The sequence below is a fragment of the Teleopsis dalmanni genome, chromosome 1, assembly GCF_002237135.1.
Source record: "Teleopsis dalmanni isolate 2A chromosome 1, ASM223713v2, whole genome shotgun sequence".
Taxonomy (NCBI): domain Eukaryota; kingdom Metazoa; phylum Arthropoda; class Insecta; order Diptera; family Diopsidae; genus Teleopsis; species Teleopsis dalmanni.
The window spans coordinates 169,191,546-169,215,209 of NC_051846.1; the positions used below are offsets into that span (position 1 = coordinate 169,191,546).

A 23,664-nucleotide genomic window follows, 5' to 3' on the forward strand; every position below is an offset into this window, starting at 1 on the left:
ATCCTGTTCGCCGGTTTTATTTTCTTATTTTTCGAAAATATTTTTTCTATTTATATTTTCAGTGCAATAAGTTTAAAATTTTTTTTTTTAATTTATATTTAATTTTTTTTTTATTTTACTCTTTTTTTATATAAGTTTGAGATAGTTCTCTTAAACTCTATCTTCATCAGTTTTGCTTAATATTATGTGGAAATTTTTGCAAATATTTTTTGGATTATTTTTAAATAATTTATAGCTTTCATATATATGTATATGTATATATATATCATAAGAACCTTTTGTTCTGCTCTTCTTACCATATTAATTTAAGCCATATTGTATTCCAACAACAGCAAACAGTTTTTTTTCCAAATTTAATTTTGATTTCCTGTAAATAAACATAAAAAATTAATACAAATATATAATGAAAATTAAATTGATAAAAATAAACATTTATTTATACAATTACTTTAGAAATATATTTTATGTCACAATAAGCAATAGCTATTGTTAAAACATAATAATAATAACCAATTAAAAATTTAATATATAAATAATAAGTATGTATTTTTTATTATACAAAATGATTAATATTATACAATATATATTAATATTATATATTATAATATATATTAATATTATATATAATATATGTTATATTGTGATATTTTATAATTATAATAATTAGCTGTTTAGAATAAATTTAATGTAGATAGTATTTTTCTAAGTAGACGTAAGAATATTGATAGACCAGATATACTACATAATATATTATAACTTTTAAAGTAGGAAGATTATCCGGAATCATTTTCTATTTAATATTAAGATGTTAAATCCTAAAAAAAAAACCTAATAAATACATAAATTATAAAAATAAACAGAAATAATATTAATAATATATTTTAATGTAATATTAAATCTTTTTATTTTTAAAATTTAAGTCTTTATTAGGATTTAATACATAATAGTAAGTAAGAATAATAAATTAAAATAATAACAATTAATAGTAATAATACGAAATAAGATTAATTATAAATAATAATAATTAGAAACAATAATATATAAAAAAAAAACAAAAACCAAAAAAAATTTTAGATTAATAAATAAAAATAATAAATAAAAATAATAACAAATAAAAATAATATCAAATAAAAATAATAACTAATAGTAATAATAAGAAATAAATGTAATTAGATATAATAGGAAGCAGTATCAATAAAAAAATAATATTAAAATAATCAGGTATATATAAAAAAATTAAATTAAAAATAATAGATTAAAAATAAATTAACAAATTAAAATAAAAGAAATACATAAACATTATTATTAATTAATAAACATAATTATTATATTTAATAAAAAAAAACAGCAGTTATAATATATAAAAATTCTATTTTTAAAAACAATAAGAAGAGAAAAAAATAATGCGGTAGGCTTAAATAAACAATTAAACATATGATATAGAAATATAATATAAATATAAAGTAATAAAAATATAAAAAATTAAAAAAAAGTTATAAATTGATGTTTTTTGAATTAATTTAGCTGACGTTTCAAAAGAAAAACAATATAATATTGTTTTCACAAACAAAATTATTATTAAACAAGTTTGGTCATTAAAAATATAAATTGTAAAAAAATTTTTATGTTTATAATATATATATTTACTATATTTATATTTAATATATATATTTTACAGTTTAAGCTTTATGGTTCCACTAAGATTGATAAAGGATCACATTTGGCCAAGAATGTTATTTTAGGAAAACTACATTTAAAAAAAAATTCAACATTAGGTATTGTAAAGCCTATTAGACAATACTCTAATAATTAAAAATTAATTGTTGCATTACTAGATAATAATACTATATATATTTTATTATTATTATGTTAAGCCTTTTCCAAGTTAATGCATCTGGGCACTTTTACTCTATAATAGCTGGGGGGATTCTGCAGAGTCCCACTCATCTCATTGACTACTTTGAGTATTTCTGATAATCTTCGTGATTATTCAATGATTAATCTAAGATCTGCGTACCGCCACATGCGGTTAGTGATTACTCTGAGATTAGATAGTGCTAAGTAGGGCAGCCTGTCGGTATTCGGATATAGCTTCAGAGCTCTGTCCCTTATGTATTTTTTAAAAAGATCTATTAAAAAATCTCTTAGCATGTCATTCGTGCGTATATACCATGGTACTGTGAAGAGCCTTCGGAGTGCATGAATTTGAGCAATTTGTAGCTTTTGGATAGTAGACTCGACAGCTTTGCCGACTATAATATACTATACTATAATATACCATTATAATATAATATATTAAATAATAAAAAAAAATCGAAAATCTCTTAACCATTACAGCGGTTTAAAGAACTCAAAAATTTGTTAATTCTTTAGAATATTATATAGTCTATCCTCCAAACGAAGTATGCCCATAACAACAATAATATTCGACAAGATCCGTATTAACTGTATGATTAGTCCAAAAAAAATCAATTTTACTAATAATTGTTGTTTAGTTTTGAGGGGCTTAACTTCATCACTGACAGTGGTGTGAACTGTCTCTTAAAATTCGCTAATGACACATACCTTTTAAGTAATGCGTATCATCGTTAATTGCCTCTAAGGGCTCGAATATGGTATTGTTATGGATCAATCAAAACCTATAATTGTTTTGAATGGTTTAACTAAATATTATTCCTTTTATGTAATAATACATTTCTAATATTACATACAAATGTGTTTTCATTAACTAAATTTATACTATTAAATTTATGTTAATTTTTTTTAAATAAAGTACATAATAATTTTATTAGTGCACTTCTTGATAATTGCAATAAAAATTAAAATATCAAAAGCATAATAAACAAATTGAAAAAGTAAAATACAGCATTGTTATATATACATTAATTACCATTAATAATTGGTACAAACGCAAGCAAATATCTTTAAATAATTATGTATTGAAAGGTATTATTAGGTATTGTAAACTAAATTTATATAAACTATTATGACTTTATTTAACATATATTTAATAACGTAGAAAATTTTTTGTAATTATAGGTTTTAGGATCAATTTAGTGTCAATTTAGCAATAAAGTGGCATTAGGTTATATTGGAGTGGTAGCTGTGCAAAATAAACCTTTTTATTTAACTGATATATAAATGATGTAATAAATATTTTTTGACGCACTTTAACTAAGAAAAAATGAAGCAAAGAGTGTGCCCATAGGATCATTTATGCACAAAGTATATATATATATGTATGTGTATATGTATTTTCCCAAATATATGTATTCATTGAGCTTTAGTACATAGTCTGAAAGCTATGGTAACAAGTTTTACGAGTTTTATTGATCAGCAGTCACAAGTTCTATAAGTGTCTGAATAAAATCACTATTTTTTATCTCAATAAAATAACCATAATTTTTAAACAATATTAAATAAATTCATTAATCCTTTATGATCATAAATCATATGACTATTCTTGTTGTACGGACAGTCACATGTTAAATGGTCACGTCAATTTTACGGACTTTCTGGTCATGGCTACGATGGCGTGTTATGTAGACAGTCAGTCAATTCACAATTATTAATTTCATATAATTTGATAATTTGTTGCAATTTTGATAGCTTGATAAATTTATATATCCATACTCATATATCCACACAAAACTTTTCAAATTTATTCCTTAAAAAAAACCAAATTCTGACATTTATTAATGTTCATCACTATTTCAACTAACATGATAAAGAACATAATACCAAAGTATCCAAAGTAAGTTTTAACGAATTGTCTCTCTTGTTCTTTTTGTCAAATCAATTATTTACACTGAAAACCACAATTTCATATTTGATGTAACCATGAGTGTCTGCATAACATAACATGACCATTAGCTCTTAATGTTTATTAAATAGAATTCGTTCTTACAAATATAAAAATTTCCTCTTTTATTTCAAACTTCCAGACTTTGACTCGGGGCTAACCATTTAGCAAATAGGTCAAATGAAATACCACCTATCTTCAATCCATCCCACTTCCTTATAGTCCCCATCGCTCTCACACAACCACTAAACCTACATCCTATTCGTTTTGAAATTCCTTTCATATTATCTGTTTTATAGATTCCCACGCACCACTACATAAAAAAACCCCATTTTTTTTGGTGTATATAAAAAAGTTTTAATAAAAAGGATCTCCCAGACCTAAAGTGCAAAAATATTCGTCTAATTCTCTTAAATCGCTGGAGAGATTTGTTTTTGATATTGTTTAAAATTTTTTAATATAGTAATATATTATGATTGTCTAGGGTACGGGATTTTTTTGTTTAAAACAATTTTTATTGATACCAAAATATCAAAGGCATAGCGTGAACTGGGCAAACCAAAAGTTCAATAACAAAAAATTCCAATATCTGTTACAGGGTGTTACAGGATTCTAACAAGTGATTATAAACTTATAGTTTAAAACACTTTAATTCATTATCATTTAAAACCGAAGAGTATTTGAAGTATATCACTTGTCATGAAGAAGTTCAATTTTGTTTTTCAAAGAAATTATAAAACAAACATTTTAAAGTGTGGAAATAAAACACCTGTTCAGAAAATAAGTGAAAAAAAATAAAATTAAAATAAAAATTAAAATAAAAAATAAAATTAAAATCAAAATCAAAGTCAAAAGAAAATAAGTAGGCATATAAATTCGGTTTTTCGCAAAGGAAAATTTTATGTATTTTTTTCTTATTTTTTGAATTAGAAATTTATACTTTAATTTAGGATAATTAATATTATTTAGATTAAGTGCTAAATAATTCTAACTATGGTTTCTTTAATTAAATATTTACAATTAATGCATAAACTATTAGGAAAAATGTTAGAAATGTTTTTTTTTATATTTTATATTTAAAGTACAATTAAACTTATGTTTATATTTAATATATAATTTGATAAATTAAATTAAAAATGATATATGGATAAAATTTTAAATTCAAAAATTCGTAAAAAAAATTAATTTTACAATTACATTATAGCAAAATAAAATGGAAAAAATATGGAAGGAACAGAAAAGTGAATACGCAATTAGACTTTTAACATAAACATTTTATATAATTTCATGCAAATATATATATATATATATAAATATATAAATGTATACATAACAAAATACATACATAATTATATTAAAATTTTTAACATTTTTCATTGTTTCAATAGACCACCAATGGAATAAATTACATTTTCATTTTTTTATAATATATATATAAATATATATTTATATATAACATTTATACATATTTATACATATATATATATATACAATATATATTCATACATATATATATATATATATTATATTTATATATAATTATATATATATTTATACAGTTTATATTCAAGAAATTTTTGCTTAATAATTTTAAATTTTTTTAAAGTGATTTATTAAAGGCAATTTAATTGTATGTTTTTAATACATTAATAATTTTTTTGTTTTTTTTTTCTTAAATGGAAAAACATTAAGAGTTAAATTTTAAATTTAATTACTAAAATCGTAGGAAAATAGATAAATTAATTTTAATATAAAATATTCATTACTGTTTACATAATTTTCTTTTCTCTAAATTTCTAATAAATTAGTTATTTTTAAACAAATTTAATTTTATTTATGTGCTTTCATATAATTTATAACATTTATGATTATAAAATAGTGTAGAATTAGAATGAAGTAAAAGAGAGTTAGCAGAGCTGCGGAGTGAGAAAAAGTGAGACGAATAAAGTCAGATTAAATACAACTTTTTATTGTATATGTTTTCTACCAATTTCTTTTTATACAATATGCAAATCTAATACTGGTGTTTAAAGATTTTTGAAAATCGCTTTTCGAAAATACCAATTCGAAATTCGAAAAACTGACCTCTAAATAAATTTGCAAACTCTTTTGAGTTATGAAAAATGACTTAAATTAAAACATTTCATTGTAGTTAAATTTAATGTATATTTTCATAATATATAAATTTTTTTATTGGAAGGCATGGTTTTGTTAATTAAAAAAGTTGAATATATATATATATTTTTTCTTTCTTTTATATAAGAAAGTATATACTGTCGAAGACTTTTAGAAGAATCCACAGTATTTAAAAAAGAGAAGTCGAATCAGAATTCGTATTACCATAAATACTTGTTGAACTTTTCCATTATACTAACTGTTTGTGACGGTAGACGTGCCAGTTAATCTGGTATAGTAAAACTAATTTATAAATTATTATGCTTTATACTTTTTTTAATCGTATATAAACAAATTATTAATTTGTTTTAATACGCTTCAAGGAGTTAATTTGTTACTCCTTGGATATTTTTTTCTTTCTTGTTGCAATTTTGTTTTCCTTTTAATACATAATACATAATACATTCGTAAAATATATATTTTAATTGCTTATGCGTAATGGTTCTCTCACTGAGATTTTGCTCCTTAGTGCAATTAAGGTTAATAATTATTAACAATAGCTTAATATTATTAATGCACTTACTGAAGCATATTTACTAGTAATGAACACAAATCTACTCAATATGCTCTGTCTCCCTCTTACTTAAATCTAACTCCTTTCAATAGAACTTCCGGTATTTTATATAGAATAAAAATAAACATTCTTTATACTGTGACAAAATTATAAATTTTCATACGTTTTCGTAGATAAAATTTTTCTTTTTTAATTGCAAACACAAATTGCATTCATTACATTCCGTTATTTCTCTTTTTTTCTTGTTTTTATTTTTTGTAGTGTATTCATTCGTTAATTGCATATATCGTTAACAGCTGTTTGAATGCATATGCATTTATATAAGAGTTAATCCTGTTTATTAAGACGAAAAAAATATATTTTTAATAATTAGAATTACCTCGACTTGCACCTCCACCACCGTTATTTGAGTAATAAGGTTTATTCATTTGACCTTGGGGGCCAGTGCTATTAGTGTTGTTATTATTTGAGCCTCCGGGGCCACCATTATTTGGACCACCAGGGCCTCCTTGATGACCATTTCCACCACCGCTAGCACCACCTTGTCTCATATTAGATGAGCGTTGACTTTGCTGCTGTTGTTGTTGCTGCTGTTGCTGCTGCTGCTGCTGCTGTTGCTGTGATTGTTGTTGTCCTTGTGGATGTTGTGGATAATTCGTTGGTCTTTGTATTGGTGTTGGATAGCGTCCTTGGCCACCTGCCTGCATACCTGGCGCTCCGCCACCTCCACCAGAACGATTACCAGAATTCATATTTTGTGCACCATTGCCACCTCCACCGACACGTTGTGCAACCTGTTGTGATTGTTGTTGTTGTTGTTGTTGTGCTTGAATTACTTGATTCTGTAAGTCCCACTATAATTAAAAATATATTATATTTAGTAAATTATAAAATCGATAAATAAATTTTATATCAATTTAAAAATACGCGAGTAAATGTTATCGCAGTTTTATTGTAAATTGAAGTGATCTAGTAAAAGGTAATGGTTCCAAAAGCATTATGGTTTATGTCTAATTAGGAATTCAGAAAAAAACCAAATAGGACTACAACAACAGTGAAAGGTAAGAAAAAGTTCTATGTTGAACGGCACTTGATTATCAAATTCGAATAATAACATCGCAAAGTAGACTCGACCGCTCCTGGAACCAGGATAAATTGGTGAGTAATTAGCTTACTATATTTGATGCAGACAGTTCCATCATTGAGGTAAACACTAGTTTATCTTCGCCAAATAAAGTTAAAGATTTGAAGATACACTAAATTTTTAATTAGTTTATTGAACTGCGATAAGGTCTTATTCAACAAAAAAAAAAACTAGGGACGCTAAGGGTTCTTATCTGCATTGTTTCCACTTACAATGGACGTCTTTCACTCCCAATTTGAGCACAACATGAAGAAGTTATCGGACTTATAGTGAATAACAGTAAGAAAGAGCAGTTTTAAACAACAAAATACATTATAAAACCGACTTCAGCTATTTTTCTAATGTAACTATATAAGGTAACCGTCTCGAGAGGCCTAATTTGTCTATTTATCTACAAATCTATCTTATCTATTTTATCTACTTTTGCTCAACAGAACAAAACTGAAGATTAATTGAGTTTTTTTTCATGCAAAACTTATCTTTCAGTTGGGATACAAGTAAAAGTCAAATTTGATGTAATCATTCTAACCCGACATTAAGTTTGTTTTTGCTAACTTAGAATACTAACGCATCGTATCTATTTTTAGATTCTAATGAACCAGTCAAATTAAACTTTTATCAATTCTCACGTCAGCACAATATTATCCAGTCAAGTGCTAATTTTCTGATTTAATTTGGTTGAATCTTCTAGATATTTTAGACAATTACTTTAGAATAACACTGCTTAATACTTACACTTCCGTAAGATTTATGATGTGGAGGACTCGGCTGTGATTGCACCTGCTTTGCTAGATTTAAACTTACGTCTGCGCCCAGCGGACTTTTTAGTTGACGACCCATCTAAAAAAAATAAAAAAATTTTTTTAATTATATAGCTATTTTTATATAACTCTCAAAAAAGAAGATAAAAAAAATCTGTATTGTTTTTTAAGTTAATAATATTTTCATACTGCAGGCGCACAGCCATTTGACGTAAAATAAAAATAAAATAAAATAAAATAAAATAAAAATTAAATAACAATAAAATAAAAATAAAATAAAAATTAAATAGCAATTAAATAACAATAAAAATAAAATAAAAATTAAATAACAATTAAATAACAATAAAAATAAAACTTTTATTTTAATAATTTTATTTTAATAATTTTATTTTAATAATTTTATTTTAATAATTTTATTTTAATAATTTTATTTTAATAATTTTACTAATGGCTATCAATTTCTAAAATAACAAATAAATAATTAATAAATTAATGTTTAGTGTGAATATTAAATATTTAATATTAATTAAAAATTATATTTAATGTATTAAATATAAATAATAAGTGTGAATTGCAAAATATATTTCGAAATGTTTAGAAAAAATATCAATGAAACTTACCGAATCTTGCATATGACCCTGTCCCTGGCTTGATTTCATATAAGCAGCAGCGGCAGCTTGTTGCGGTGTTGGTCCAGCGCGGAATTGGTTGATAGCTGCTGCTGCTAGTAAAGGTGAATTAATATACTGTGTATTAAAGTTACTCATTGTATGTTGAGATTGAGGTCCTGGTGGACCCTGAGGACCAGGTGGTCCATTAGAACCAGGTGGTCCGCCTTGATGACTATGGCCGCCATATAAACCTGCAGCAGCAGCAGCCGCAGCTGCTATTCCATAATTCTGTGCACCGGCGCCAGCACCTTGTGGTGGCGGTCCACCGTAATATGTGGGACCATTTGGACCACCTGCAGAATTTGAATAGAAACTGTTGGACTGTAATTGATGAGCGCCTGGTGGGCCAGGTGGACCAGCCTGGGGATGTTGCGGCGGTGGAGCGGCATATAAGTTCATATACTGTTGAGTTGCTGCAGCATATGGTCCACCGCCACCACCTCCTTTCGAACCAATTGTGCCTAGTTGTTGAGAAGATGGTGGTGGCTTAACTGAACCAACTGATGACATCAGAGAATTGGAATTCGACGATATTATTGCAACAGTTGCAGCATTAGGATTATTCAATTGTTGTGAATTGGGATTAGTAAATGGCGATGGTCCACCTCCCATACGAAATTGCGACGTTAAATTGGGATACATTTCCGGTGTTGGTGCTGTAGCCATATTTGGTGGTGTTTGCATTGTAAAAGCATTATAACCACTGGCGGCAGCAGCTGCTGCTGCTGCAGCACTATAATGACCGGGAAAACTATGAGCAGCTGCAGCGGAATATGCTTTCGAATGCTCAAGCGAGTGGAATGGCGCGTATAAACCTGCTTGCGATGGTGGTGGCATTTGTGAAGAATTAAACACAACTGCAGGTGGACTTGGTATTGTTGGTATGCCAGTAAATTGTGGCGATGCCTGATAGAACGGCTGTGGAGCAGCGTGCATCTGTTGCTGTTGCGCTGACTGCTGGTGTTGTTGTTGTAAGTTTGGTGGTGGTGACATACCAATAGATGATCCATGATGCATTTGCTTTGATGATGCTGATGCCTGTTGTTGTTTAACGACATCTGGATGTTTAATGGTTTGTTGTTGTTGCGATGATTGTTGCTGCTGTTGTGGACTGGGATAACAAACACTTGACTCATCACCAACTACAATACCACCACCAGGTGTAAATTGTTGTTCCAGTTGAGTAGGATCAAATGGCGATCCATGACTTCCGTATGAACTTTGAACAGGACCTGGTGAGGATAATGAGTGATGTTGCATTTGCATAGCTGCATAGTGAGGCATGTGTTGTTGCTGTTGATGTTGTTGTTGCGACGCCACAGCGGCTGCGGCAGCAGCGACGAAAGAAACAGCCGACATATGTCCACTTGCATCAACGACTTCAATTTGTTGTTGCTGTTGTTGTTGATGTTGCAATTGTGGATGCTGTGGCGCTTGCTCCCGTAATGAAGAACTAGCTTCTGTAACTGTCTCCCACACTTTCTTCACACTCGCTATTTTCATATTCAAATCTGCAGTTGAGTTGTTTTGAGATTGTTGCTGTTGTTGGTGTTGCTGAATATGCTGTTGGGTTTGTTGCTGTTGACTGGAATTGGCCGCCTGTTGTGAAACGGCATTAGTTTTCGCTTCGGCTTCAGCAACTTTTGCGGATCCTGTATACGTTTCAGGCGCATCTCCAAAAGTAAAACCAAGCTTCATATCTTTATCATAATCATTAGATGAGACGACAGATTCATTAGCTTTGGCGAATGACATTTGGGACAGAGCGTTGCTTAAGCTTTCCACAGATACATTAACATTTGAAACATTAGGTCCTTGTCCGGAAACTAGAGTCTCTGCACTGTGTTTTAATTGCGTTGACGAAGCAGCTGCTGCTTGAGCTTGCTGCTTGTAATTTGTATTCTCGAATATAATGGTATTAACAGGTGCACCATCCATTAACAATGTTGCACTGCCTTGTTTCTCAACAATACAGCTCGAGGAAGCAGATAATTTACTCTTTTCGATATCGGCGTTAGAGGTTCTTTGCAGCTGCTGTTGCTGTTGCTGTTGTCTACTCATGTTTATAGGTGTACCTGATTCTGATTTTGAGATGTCTGTGTTCTTCTGGGAACTTTGGAAAGTATTACTTGCATTGACCTGTGAGTTAGGTTTCATATTAGCACCACTTAGACCAGGTGGTGGTTTAGTAACAGTAGGTTGACTGGATGATTTTATCATAGATGAAGTTTGACTCGTTGGTATAGTTGCTGAAGATAAATCTTGCTTTTTTGTTTGAATGGAACCAGTGTTTGCTCTTTGACCAGATAACTGTCCAGAACTGTTACTACGCATCTGTACGCCTGACGAACCACTGGGTATGTCTTTTTCTTTGGAAACTGATTTTTTATCACGTTCGTTAGAACTTGCTTGAGAAACATCATCATTTTTGCAGCTTGAAGTACTTTCTTTACGTTGTTGATTATTAATTGAGACATTAGTACCGAATTGTTTTGGAGACGTAATATTTTTCTTTTCAGTTTCGCTTATTTTCTTCACTGTTTGTGCAGACGTAGGCTGTGGACTTTGTTGTTTTGTGCTCTGCTGTGCGGAAGCACGAGATTTATCATCTGTTGGCGATTCCTTAGATTTATTCAAACCAGCATTCAATGCGATTTGACTTTGCTTGGTCTTATCTAGATCAGTTGTATTAGAAGAATGGTCAGATTCCGAAGTTCGTTTGTTTTCTTTGTGGTCATCATAACTTTGTCGTCCATACTGACGACCAGTATTTGACGAACCTGACATACGACCATCGTTATTTCGTCTATATGAAGAACCAGTTGATCTTTCACCAATGTTACCGCCGCCCCCACGACCTCTGCGTGAAGGTTCACCACGTGGTGCAAATCCTTTAGAATTTCTATCGTCTGTACCAGTACGACGATTACCTTCTTTTCTTGGAACTTTAGGGCTTCGTTCTCCGCGTCGTCCCATGTACGCACCCTCATCATCAACATCTTCGGAATGCTCTGACTCACTTGGGAATGGAGGCTCATTGTTATAATAACGTGAGTTTCGTCCACCATTATTATGATTATTCCAGCCGCCATTATCGCGTCCACCGCGATAACTACTACCTTGGTAACGGGAATGAGTATGACGTAAGTCACGATCTCTATCACGATCACGATCCCGATCCCGATTTCCACCTGTACCTCGTGGACTTGATCTCTTTTGTTCACGTTGAGGAGCCGATTGATTGGCGATTACTCGGTTCTCTTCTTCACGCTTACCTTCGACAGTGCTAACAGATGATGGAATATCTTTGTTGACAGCATTGTTAGTAACTACCTGGTTACTATTTGTGCTGGTGGTCTCTTGTCGATTCTTTTGAGAATCTGTATTTTCGGTCTGGTTAACTGACGCAACTGGATGATTTTCTTCATTAAGCTTACTCATTTCATTCACAGCTGATTTATTTGGTGCGAATGTTGTTTTATCTTCACTTGAATCTGAGCGTCTCAAAATTTGGGTAGGTATAAAATGTGAACTGTCACTTTCACTGCGACGTTGCTGTTGCTGATTTTGTGCAGACGAATTACTTTGCGCTTGCTGCTGTTGAGATGATTCATGTTTTTTGCCTATTGGCGATACTTCCTCTTCGGAAACACTTTTTTGTGTACTTGGGCGTTGCAGTATTTTTATCGGTATTGATTCGTGGCTGTGCGACGACGAGAAACTTTCTTCTCGTTGACGTTTAAGTTCCGCGTCGGTTTCTTCAGCCCATGATGATGCTAATGAAGTGCTGCCAAACTCTTTTGATTCAGTGCCACCATGTTTAAGTGAATCATCATTTGATGATACGCTTGTTTTACGTTGCGAATTTTCCGATATGCTTCTAGACAAAGAATTTTGATTTACATTACGTCCGTAATCATCACGATCACTGTCATTTCTATGCCGATTATATCCACTATTCCTCATATAACCACCGTCACGATATTCATTTCGACCGGGATTTCGTTGCGCTTGACCACCTTTCTGCATGTAACGGCCAGATTCAAACGCAGACGAAGCTGATGCTGATTTTTCAAGTCCAGTGATAGAACGTGTTGGACCAGCGCTTGTGCCGCTGCTTCCATTTCCATCCATTGAAGATGAACCTTGCGAATGTATTTTTTGTTGTTTTTGAAAACGAGGCGGTAAATTGGATTGAAAATGAGCAGAGAAAATTTGTTTTGTAGAACCTGATGGAGCGGTTGCAGAATTTCCAGAGTTTCTAGCAAAATCATTCGTTCCTCTATTATCATAACGTCCACTGCGATCACTGTCCGGAGCTCTGCCACTGTTTGAAATAGTTCGTCTATTCTGTTGATTATGGTAATCATCATCAACAGCATTTGTAGGTCCTAAATTAGTTTGTTCGACACCAGTTATACTACCACTTGAAGATTTCTTACTATTCATTTTCATTTCAAGTTCCTGCAATTTTTTATTTGCAGCTTGTTTGCGTTCCAAGTCACGACGATCTTCTTCTTCTTTGCGTTGCTTTACTCGCTCATAGACACTAGCATCTAACGCAATTCCTCCAACACTATTACGATGACCATTTTGCTGGCGTGCGTCATCTTGTTCACCAGATTTTTCACGTTCAGAGCTGTCTCTTTGATCTTTATTACGTTGCCAAGTCGTTCCACTATTGTTTCCGGTACCTACACTTGCATTTGAATTCTTACGTTGATCTGTGCTAAAAGCTGCGTTATTTGTTTTATTAAATGATGGACGATCACGTTCTTGCGTTGGTGTTTGTTCTTCTGGTGATTCATCATCAGAAAATGTTAATTGTTTTGTATAATCAATATCATCCTGTTTAGTCCAGCTATCATCCTTAGCAATTGCATTTAAACGCTCTAAATCTTCTTCACGAATTATTGGTCTTTGCATTTGCACTACTTCTGGTTCTATTATAAATTCTTTTTCTTTTCTCATTCCAGATGTACCATTAGCTGACTGTCCAACAAGCGGCGGAGTATCCATTTGTGGTGGTCTTTTCGGAATAGCGGCAGCTGCACGAAAATTAGTAACAGCAGGTGAAATTGCACGATAATCATGTGTACCAGCATGTTGTGGCATTGGACGTTGAGGACGTCCACTAGTAGTATTTTCTTTATTACCAGTTATACCATTTTGATTTGGTGGAGTTTGTGAACGTCCGGCGGCGGTTGTGCCGCTATTACCTCCAGCTGGTATTGGAGCTCCGCGCTGCATAAATGATGGCATTAATGACAATATAGGCAGCGGTACCGCGGCTCCTCCCCCTCCACCACCGGTCGAATTATTTTGGGGGGCCTGGCCCTGTTGGTTCGATACGTTTTCGGCAGCACCTTTTGCTGCTTTCTCTTGTTGTTGTAGCCAAGCAGCAGCATCTGTTTGCGGGCGTAAGCTGACCTCGTTGAATTCCCGATGATGTTCGCTGTACATATGACCACCGTCTCCTTCTTTGCCATCTCTGTAATTGTGCGCATCGTAACGTTGATCGTTTGTATGACGGCCATGTTGATAGTCTCTTTGATGTGGATGATAGTTTTGATGATTTTGCTGTTGATATTGATGATGCTGATGCTGATGTTGTTGTTGTTGTTGCTGTTGTTGTTGATGATGATGGTGGTGTTGCTGTTGGTGTTGCTGCTGCTGTTGTTGTTGTTGATGATGATGATGATATTGCTGTTGTGATTGTTGATGATGGTTGTGATGATCTTTTTTGTTTGAAGAACCACCACCGCTTCCGCCGCCACCAACTGTGCCATCTAAAGTTGGAAACTCGTGCTGAAATTGTGCACTCTGGTAGAGTGGCGGCACAGCCGATTTGCCACCACCACTGCTCTTGTTGATGCTGTCGTTTCCTGTTGTGACAGCTGACCATGTTATTGGCGAGTTTTGTTGCTGATTTGTATTTGAAGAATTACGTAATTGTTGTGCTCCGCCACCGGATATAGACGCCGAAGAATTATTTATTAATTTGCTACCAATACCAACGACACTTGCGTTATTGTTATTAGTATTATTATTATTTCCAAGTACGGACTTGTTGCTATTTTTCAATAATGCTGTTGCGGTTTGTTGATTAGCCGTTCCAGTTGATGGTATCACTTGTCCGCTACCTGTTGGTGTGCCGACTAATAATATGAAATTAATAATATTTTAATTTATTTATTTATTGTTAAAACGATTTATATATATATAAAATGGAATATACAATAATTTTTATATGCAGCATACATACCTTCTTGTCCAGTAGATGTTATAGAATTGTTATTTGTTGTTGGCGAGATTGTTGTTTCAGCTTTTAAGGATGGTAGATTGGCTGGTGGTCGCCTTGCGGACGGCACTTTGCCCAAACTTTGCATTCCATGTTTACGTGGCACTTGATTCTTTTGTGCAGATGGTTCAGCGGATTCACCCTGTATAAGTTAATCAAAATTTATTTATATATTTTTATTTATTTACTTTATTTTATTTTTTTTTTTTTGTATGCAAAATTCTCTACTTACACGACTATTTTTGTACATTCGATTTATATCGAGTGCTGAGAACTTGGGCTTGGCATTTCGCTCTCCCCTACTTCCCCCCAGTGTACTCATGCTGCCAATAGATCCTCATTAGCGTTTTCTCTCCCTCGACCGCCTCAACTACTCTTCCTTTATTGCACGAACTAAGCGCGCTGTATTCTTTTTTTTTGTTTTGTTTTTTTATATCAATTTATTTAATTTTATAGCGGCTTTGAGAAACACTTATGCGACGACTTTGAAAAATTTCTTTACTATTTTTATTTTGATCAATTATTATATATTTAAATATATATATTTTTTTTTTAATTTTTGAGATTTTTTAATACAAAATTTATATAATACCTAAAAATTCGATTTTGTTCTTTAATCTTTTTATGCAATCTTCTGAATAAAAAGTTTGAAATTATAAATGTAAAACGGTTAAGAATAACAAAACGATATATACTTCTTTTTTTTTTTTTTTGCAAACAAGTAGAATATTTTACTTCTTCAATTAATAATTTATGTCCTTTCTTCTTTTTCTATAGCGAAAATATAAAAATAATTGCTAGAGTATCTTGCGGGTAACTTTAGTTTTTAATTCAAGATTCGCAGATTTTTTTCAAAGTTTTTTTTTTTGTTGTTGTTGTATTGTTTATAATTTTTCCTCAGTCTTCATGTGTAAAAACCTACAAATAAAAAAGAAACGTTTAATTTATATACATATATATTTTTTTTTCGATGTAAAATATAAACAAATGGTATGGTATCAAATGAAATTATAAAAAAAAACAGTTTTTATAACAAATATGTTTTGATTGTTTATCACTTATAAATTCTGTTTCTCTTCTAAACTATATATGATTCAGTGACTAAGAATGTCCGTCTGTTTTTTTGTAAATGTAATTAAAGTGATAATTTACATAAAACTATATAATAAAGAAAACATTTACTGCAGTTAAAAATAAAATTGTAAAAACTGTTTTAAGTGTGGACATGACATACATAATAGAATACTTATGAAATTATAAATGTATTTATTTACTAGTATTGTATTAAGACTACGACCTAATTTAAAAACATTTGTGTTATTTTTATATAAAATATATACATATTTTCCTTTATAATATCTATTACTTAAACCTATTAGAATAATTATAAAAACATATTTATTTAATATAGTAATGTAAGATTTAATATAAAACTTAAAAAAAAAATTTTATCTGGCAATGATGAAAGAAAAAACCCAAAAAACCAGTCAAATCTTTCCGTACAAAATGTATAGGGCAAAAAAGGACAAACATATAATCCGCAGAATCGGCAAAAATATAGCAAACTCTGCATTAAATACTAAAGGATAAAATAAAATGCTAAAAGAAATATAAAACTTAACGAAAAATGCGGCGTCTTGCAATAATGGCGAAGGAAGTAAAATTTACATGAATTTGTATTGTACGATGAATAGCTCGAAACGAGAGGATATAAATTCTCCGAAATGTAGGCAATTTATGCATACAGACTTTTAACATTATAAAAATTAATTAATTAATATATAAATGCTATATAGCATACTATTTAATATAACATTAACACACTCTTTTTCATATTACTCAACTATTATTTAACACAGAAAACATGATTTTTGTTGTGAGCTTACCGACAAATCAATGACGAAATTTTGTTGGTTTTTTTTCCCCTTATTAAACAAATAAATAAACTATTGCATGTTATATAAAAAGTTTTAAGAAAATAATAAGAACTTTTATTACAAGCTTATGTAGTTTTCTTTTTTTTTTCTTAAATTTGCACTTTATTTTGACAACTTTAAATTCACAAATCAAATTGAATGCAATTTTTTTAACGACACTAGCTTCCCGTTTTTTTTCTTTTTTCTGAGTGAAGCAAATATTAATCGAAAACTAAGATTTTTAACAGAACTTCACTATAAACAACACATACACTTTATTGCAAATTGTTTTTTAAATAATATATAATTATTTTCTTAGTTTTTATAGCAATTTGATTATATTTTAGTGGAAAAACATCCCACAAGAAAGTTTTTCGTTTTGCACTCGTCTTCTTACTTGACGTCGGGGCGATTCGTTATTCGTTGCCTTTGTCTTTGGTTAGGAAAAATTAACGAAACTTCAAAATAAAATCATAAAAAATGAACTCATTTAACCTTAGTAAGAAAGAGACAGATAGCTACCTGCTACATACTATGTGTCAAAAAGTGAAACTACTAAATAAAATGAAAGAATTCTTAAATTTATTTTTCCATTGAAATATACAGCATCTACGATTTTGTTTGTTTAAAATTGTCAGACATAAATAAAAAGAAAATCATTTATTTAAAAAATTATCTTAAAAAAGATCTTTAATCGAGACTAAAATGTAACCATAAATACTTTCATTAACATTTATGAAGGGTGCATGAATATTTTATAATTTTGTAATTTTTATACATTATATTAAGATTTTTAATTTAAATTTATTTGCATACATAAAGTTTACACTGTTAAGCAATTTAAAATACTTCTATAAAATTGTTTTCCATAGAATTTGTTAAAATTGCATATAAATCTTTGTGCCGGTAATAAGTGCATGCAAATAAAAGGGTACACTTATAAAATTTATACACTATTACACTGTTTACCTCTTTCCGCAACCACATACACTGCACAGTGATGAAGCGTGGAATTGCAAAAATATTGTAATTGCTTTAGTTTATTCCGTTTTTCATTTACACAACTTATAGAAAGAATTCGCTTATCTCCTCTAACTGCTTGCTTTATTGCAAGTTACTGATACTCTTTTTTTTTCTTCACTAAATACACTTTGTTGATTATAGTATTAATAATTAAGATTTATACCATTTGTATATAAAACACCTAAATAACTTAAAAACAGTTAACTACAATTGTAAATTATTTAGTTCATTTAATTTTTATGTATATTTTTCACGTCTACCGTCACGAACAGGATAGATAAACTCTTCGATGCGTTGCAAATACTAAAATAACTACATAATGAAAATTCGTGATAACAACAAAGCGGAATGGAAACTCATATTCTGCAGATAATATAAAAACTGGCAAAAATAGGCAATGAAGCTAAAATTAATTATTTGCATAATGTTTTAAGGTCATGTGCGAGTTCTAGGTAATTCAGGTAAAATTAATTGAAATTTCCTAGGGATTTTTTGCATTGCATTTATGCAATATACTTTTTTATTTTGTATTTATTTATTTTTGGTTAAAAGTTAAAAATTTATTTATACATTTATTAAAAATTTTTAAATTTTTACAATGCTAAAAGCTAATTTACCAAATTTTTGTCTAATTTATCCTACTCGAAATTCTGGTAAATAGCAACATTCGCTACCACACCGATATAATTTAATATTTCTCTCAATTTACTCGAACTCGCACACAGTCTAATTAATTTGTAACCAAACGATTTTAATAAAGTGTTGTTAAAAAATAAAAAATTAGGATAAATAAATCATAATTTAATTTTACAATAATTTTTATTTTATCGATATATCAACTTTAGTCTATTTATTTTTACAAATATAGTTTTAATTTTTTTATGGCAGAGATGTCAGTAGCCAGGAACATATACAGGTACGATTACCTGCGAATGTTAGTTCCTTTGCAAGCGCTCGCTTTAGTGTGGATGTTCTTAAGTGTGACAAGGTGTTCTTAGCGAACAATTTTTGTTTTTGAATAATTAAAAAACGTTTATGTGTAAATTATATTAACAATTGAAGATGGATTGAGCACACACTCCCCCAAAATTCTATTGATATATCAATAGCATTAGACGAAAATCTGAAAGACCACGTAACACTTGAGGAAGGTCGGTTTTAGCAGATCTTGAGTCTAAAGGATTTAAGTGATTACAAATAAAAACATTATCTCTAAATAGAATAAGATATTGTAATTGAAATTGCGATCTTATACTATATTCAGACATACCTTAATTTCACAAAAATCTTTATTTCATCTCTGTTTCAGCGAAATTACGTTGTTTTTTGTATACAAAATTCAGTTTTGAGGTAAGTACGAAATTAATGTAATTATCCTTAATTTCAGCCTTTATTTCAAGGACATTTCAAATGCAACTGTGCATAAGATAAATTTTGAGCAAAAGATAAAGTTGAGATAAGGAAAAAGTGACATTTTTATTTGAAAATAATGCAAATTTTTAGATTTGAATATGGGGATACAACTGTAGCTATTATTAATTTTAAATAGAGTGAATAATAATTTTTCACATACCTGAAATCAACTAAACATAATAAAAATACTGAGTGCCACCCATTATAGTTATAATAATCAACTTTTAAAATTTCACAGATTCAAATGGTAATTTTTCTTTAATTTGGAGCAATATGAACACTTTTAATATTAACTTACTTTCATTTACATATACAAAATTAACAAATTAACAATTTTCATATTATTTGTTCATATCCAAAAATTTCTGGTTATGAAAATACTATTGTGAATAATAGAATAGAAGTAGTGAGAAAAATGACAATTCATACGTTTAGACGCACATCATATGTTTGGTGTAGTTTTTATCTACTTTACGCCAGTGTATTTCTCATACTTAATTTGTGCATATATTAACTTGTCTAAAAGGTGAAAACAGTTAATAATATTTTACCATAAAACATGATGTAGTTTTAGTGTTATACTATCTATATAAAAACAACTAAATAAAATAATAATATAGAAAATAAAAGTAATGGCAAGGACTATGAAAGTATTTCATACAAACAATTATACACTTTTATAAAATAATTTTAATAAAATAATTTATAAACAATATTTTGACTCATGTATGTAATATTGAGATTTAATTCATTATTATTTAAAATTATTAATTTACTAATTAAATATTTTACAATGAAGAAAGTGACGCGAGTGGTATTATTTTCAAGGAAGCGTCTTTTTTTTATCTTCGTTTGTGGGTTCTGTTTGTATTTTTTTTAAATTATCCGTTAAGTAAAAATAATCAATTATTTATAAAAAATAATTTAATTAACTTATAGAAGTCTTCAAAAATATTAAATTAATCCTTTTTTAGTTTATTACGTACGTATATAAGTCATTTAAATTAAACTAGTATTAAAAAATTAATAAAAAATTTTAATTTATTAATTAAAAATTAATTTCAACTAATTAATGTGTTACATATAAACTATCTGATAAATTTTTCATATTTTTAACGATATTTAATAACAGTTACTATTTATTTTACAGTAGCAAATCAAAGATTATATCTTGAACATGGACTGTTTTAATAAAGAGGAAGAGTTTTGCAGATACTTGTGTTCTGAACTTAAAAAAGTCAAACAAGAGGAAACATTTGATGATCTGAAGATAGAAATACTACAATTGGTAACGTCAACAATTAAAACAGAGAAATCAATGTTGAAAAATACTCAAAAAAATATCAAACGACAAAATAATATTAATTATACAACAGCAAAGCGACAAAATTTGGGTAAATCCTTTACACCTATTCCTATTTCACAGTCAACAGCCATTGAATATCTTGAAGATCCTCTAGATACTGGAATTCTCTCCGACTGAATAATTGTTCTATAAAATATAAGTAAAATATTAATATTTTAATTTTACTTTTTTTAGGGAGCAAATAATACTCGGAAATCTCCCATAAGTATTTTTTTTTTTTTGTAGTTCTAACATATAGCGTTTTTCGATTGATAAATCTGAATTCAATCTAGATATACTCACGATCTGTCGAGAAAGTAATCTTACCTTTTTGCATTTGTGCATATATATTTTCCATAAACAATTCATATTCATATGTCATATAAAACAGCTGTGAATTTCGGGGTAATCTTGCTAATCTGGCCAAATATCTAGAGTGAAAAATTAATTTCGAGTGTTATACATTTCACTCGAGATTTATTAATTGAAAATAAAAACTGATCTGATTTAAAAATCTTACCCTTGATTTACCAATCGAAAACAGCAATAATAGTTTTTTTATATTTGTATATATGTATATAGTATATTAAATTATATAAAAATGGTTTTTATTAGTGGAAAGAATAATATACTCTTAGTTTATATCTATTGTGATTAGAAATTAAAATACTTAAAGTGATGAACACGATGTTTTTAAATCTTATATTAAATTATTTTAATTATTTTTTATAAACAACTTCCATTTATTTTACAATAAAATAAAAAGATGCAAACATTATAGTTAAAATTGTTTATTAGCTTTAATGAGTAATAACATAAAATTAGCTATATATATTGTATATGTAATATATGCAAATAATATATATTACTAATAAAATTATTGTATAATAATATTGTATAAATTTATGTTACTTTTATATTTGTGTTTTATTTTGCAGTTAAAATAATTTTAAAATTGTTGAAATTTTTCCGGTATAAAATAAATATCTAGGTCTACATCTAATATCAGTTGAAGAAATAGAACTGTGTAAAGTAGATTCAATTAAGGAGGTAGAATAGACCTCTATGTGGCAGTGCAAAGTCGCCCAACTTAATAATCATACAGGGAGCTTTCTTAACACTGCATACTGCCGGTATCTTACTATTTATTTAAAGACATTGAGTATATTTTGATGTTTCAGCGCTATAAAATATGTAACCGTTTTGAACCCATGCTGGTGGTACCTAAAGTTAAGAAGTCTTAAGATAAATTAAGTTGTTGTTGTGTCCCGTTGGAACCTGCTTTCGTAGTCCTTTCGGGAAGTGTTGAACGGCACTTGGTTTCAGGACGTAAACCCGACCATTCTTGGAACTTAAATAAATTAAGTAATCAATTTTACCTGCACTATTAGTTATTACCACATAACAGCGCGAGTCTATGAGCAATTTATATTTTTTATTCTTCGTTTATTTTTTAAACGAAAGAATCTTCCATCATGTAAAGATGTAGGAAGATGATGGAAGATGTGTAAACATGATATATTTCTGATGTATAAAACGCATTAATTTTATAACTGTAAATCAGAATAAAGTCATATAAAGAAAAGGAAAAAGAATTTTGAGTTCAAAGTAATTAACGAAGTTATTATTTAAACCATATTTCAAATAGTAAGTTCGAGTAGCCGCAGATTTTGAACCATTGCGATAAACCCCATACATCATCAATCCGCCCCTAATACGTAATTCTCCCATACCCACAATTAACCATTACCTATCCATATCCTAACCCATGCTTTCGTCTTGTAATTCCTTTAATATTATCAGCTGTTCAGATACCAGCGGAATACAACATCAACCATTACGATGATTGTTATTTCTAAAAAATCAACATTAAATAGGAGTATAGCTATTCCTTAATTTTGGATGTTTTTTTCAGGTAAAAAAGAACATAACACCCTATTAATTGTATCAATCATTTTAACTATACATTATATATAAAAATTAGTAACAAAAATTATTGGTAAATCTGAACGATATTGAATTTTTCACAAAGAGTTCTTCCTGTAGGAAACGTCGGTATTAATATTTTTAATGTAGTAAAAGTGCTAGGTAACAGCACTATAAACACAATATAAATAGACTCTGTATAAACTAAGAGGGGTTTTGAAGAAACATCGCAGTTAATAGAGAGTAAAAGTGCTCAGGTGGACTGACTCAACTAGCCTCAACATAATATATAAAACAATATTAATGCAAGTACAGTTATACACAATGACATTACTTCCTTCTATTAAATATTTAAAATAATACAACATATTTCAAACATTTCAATATGTTAAAAAGTTTATTTAATATATGTACTACTTTTCGACTAATTCATATCACTAAGATATTTAGCATATAGCTGCATTTAAAATGTATATATTAAATTATTAATCAATAATACTATATTAACAATAATTATTTTAAGTGTATACATAAATTTAAAATACGTACTACGTTATTTTTTTTCGAACTATGTATATATGTAAATACTTTCTAATCATATATATATTTTATAAATTATTTAATATTATTTTATTCACTCTACATTTAAACAGTAATTTTGAATTATATGACA

At 29.2% G+C, this 23,664-nt stretch overlaps 2 protein-coding genes and 1 long non-coding RNA gene across 5 annotated transcripts; 1 reads left to right on the forward strand and 2 right to left on the reverse strand.

Moving 5' to 3' along the window:
• Nucleotides 1-145: 145 nt before the first annotated feature.
• LOC119670073 (mediator of RNA polymerase II transcription subunit 12) lies at nt 146-15,906 on the reverse strand. 2 transcript variants are annotated; one of them, XM_038080186.1, is made up of 6 exons: nt 15,601-15,906; nt 15,333-15,510; nt 9,017-15,225; nt 8,371-8,475; nt 6,871-7,345; nt 146-367 (listed from the first exon to the last, which is right to left on the reverse strand). In XM_038080186.1, the coding sequence occupies exons 1-6, from the start codon at nt 15,688-15,690 to the stop codon at nt 354-356; spliced, it is 7,071 nt and encodes a 2,356-aa protein (XP_037936114.1). In that variant the 5' UTR covers nt 15,691-15,906; the 3' UTR covers nt 146-353. The 2 variants fall into 2 exon arrangements, with proteins under 2 accessions (XP_037936114.1, XP_037936113.1); XM_038080185.1 differs by lacking the exon at nt 146-367 and adding an exon at nt 6,733-6,787.
• Nucleotides 15,907-16,221: 315 nt separating this feature from the next.
• Nucleotides 16,222-18,482, reverse strand: LOC119670157. Its single transcript, XR_005251682.1, has 2 exons — nt 18,254-18,482; nt 16,222-16,286 (listed from the first exon to the last, which is right to left on the reverse strand). It is a non-coding gene; the product is annotated as an uncharacterized LOC119670157 (long non-coding RNA).
• Nucleotides 18,483-20,163: 1,681 nt separating this feature from the next.
• Nucleotides 20,164-21,554, forward strand: LOC119670163. 2 transcript variants are annotated; one of them, XM_038080320.1, is made up of 2 exons: nt 20,164-20,246; nt 20,871-21,554. In XM_038080320.1, exon 2 carries the CDS (start codon nt 20,898-20,900, stop codon nt 21,201-21,203), a length of 306 nt encoding a protein of 101 aa, XP_037936248.1. In that variant the 5' UTR covers nt 20,164-20,246; nt 20,871-20,897; the 3' UTR covers nt 21,204-21,554. The 2 variants fall into 2 exon arrangements, with proteins under 2 accessions (XP_037936248.1, XP_037936256.1); XM_038080328.1 differs by having other exon boundaries at nt 20,190-20,246; nt 20,874-21,554.
• Nucleotides 21,555-23,664: the final 2,110 nt, after the last annotated feature.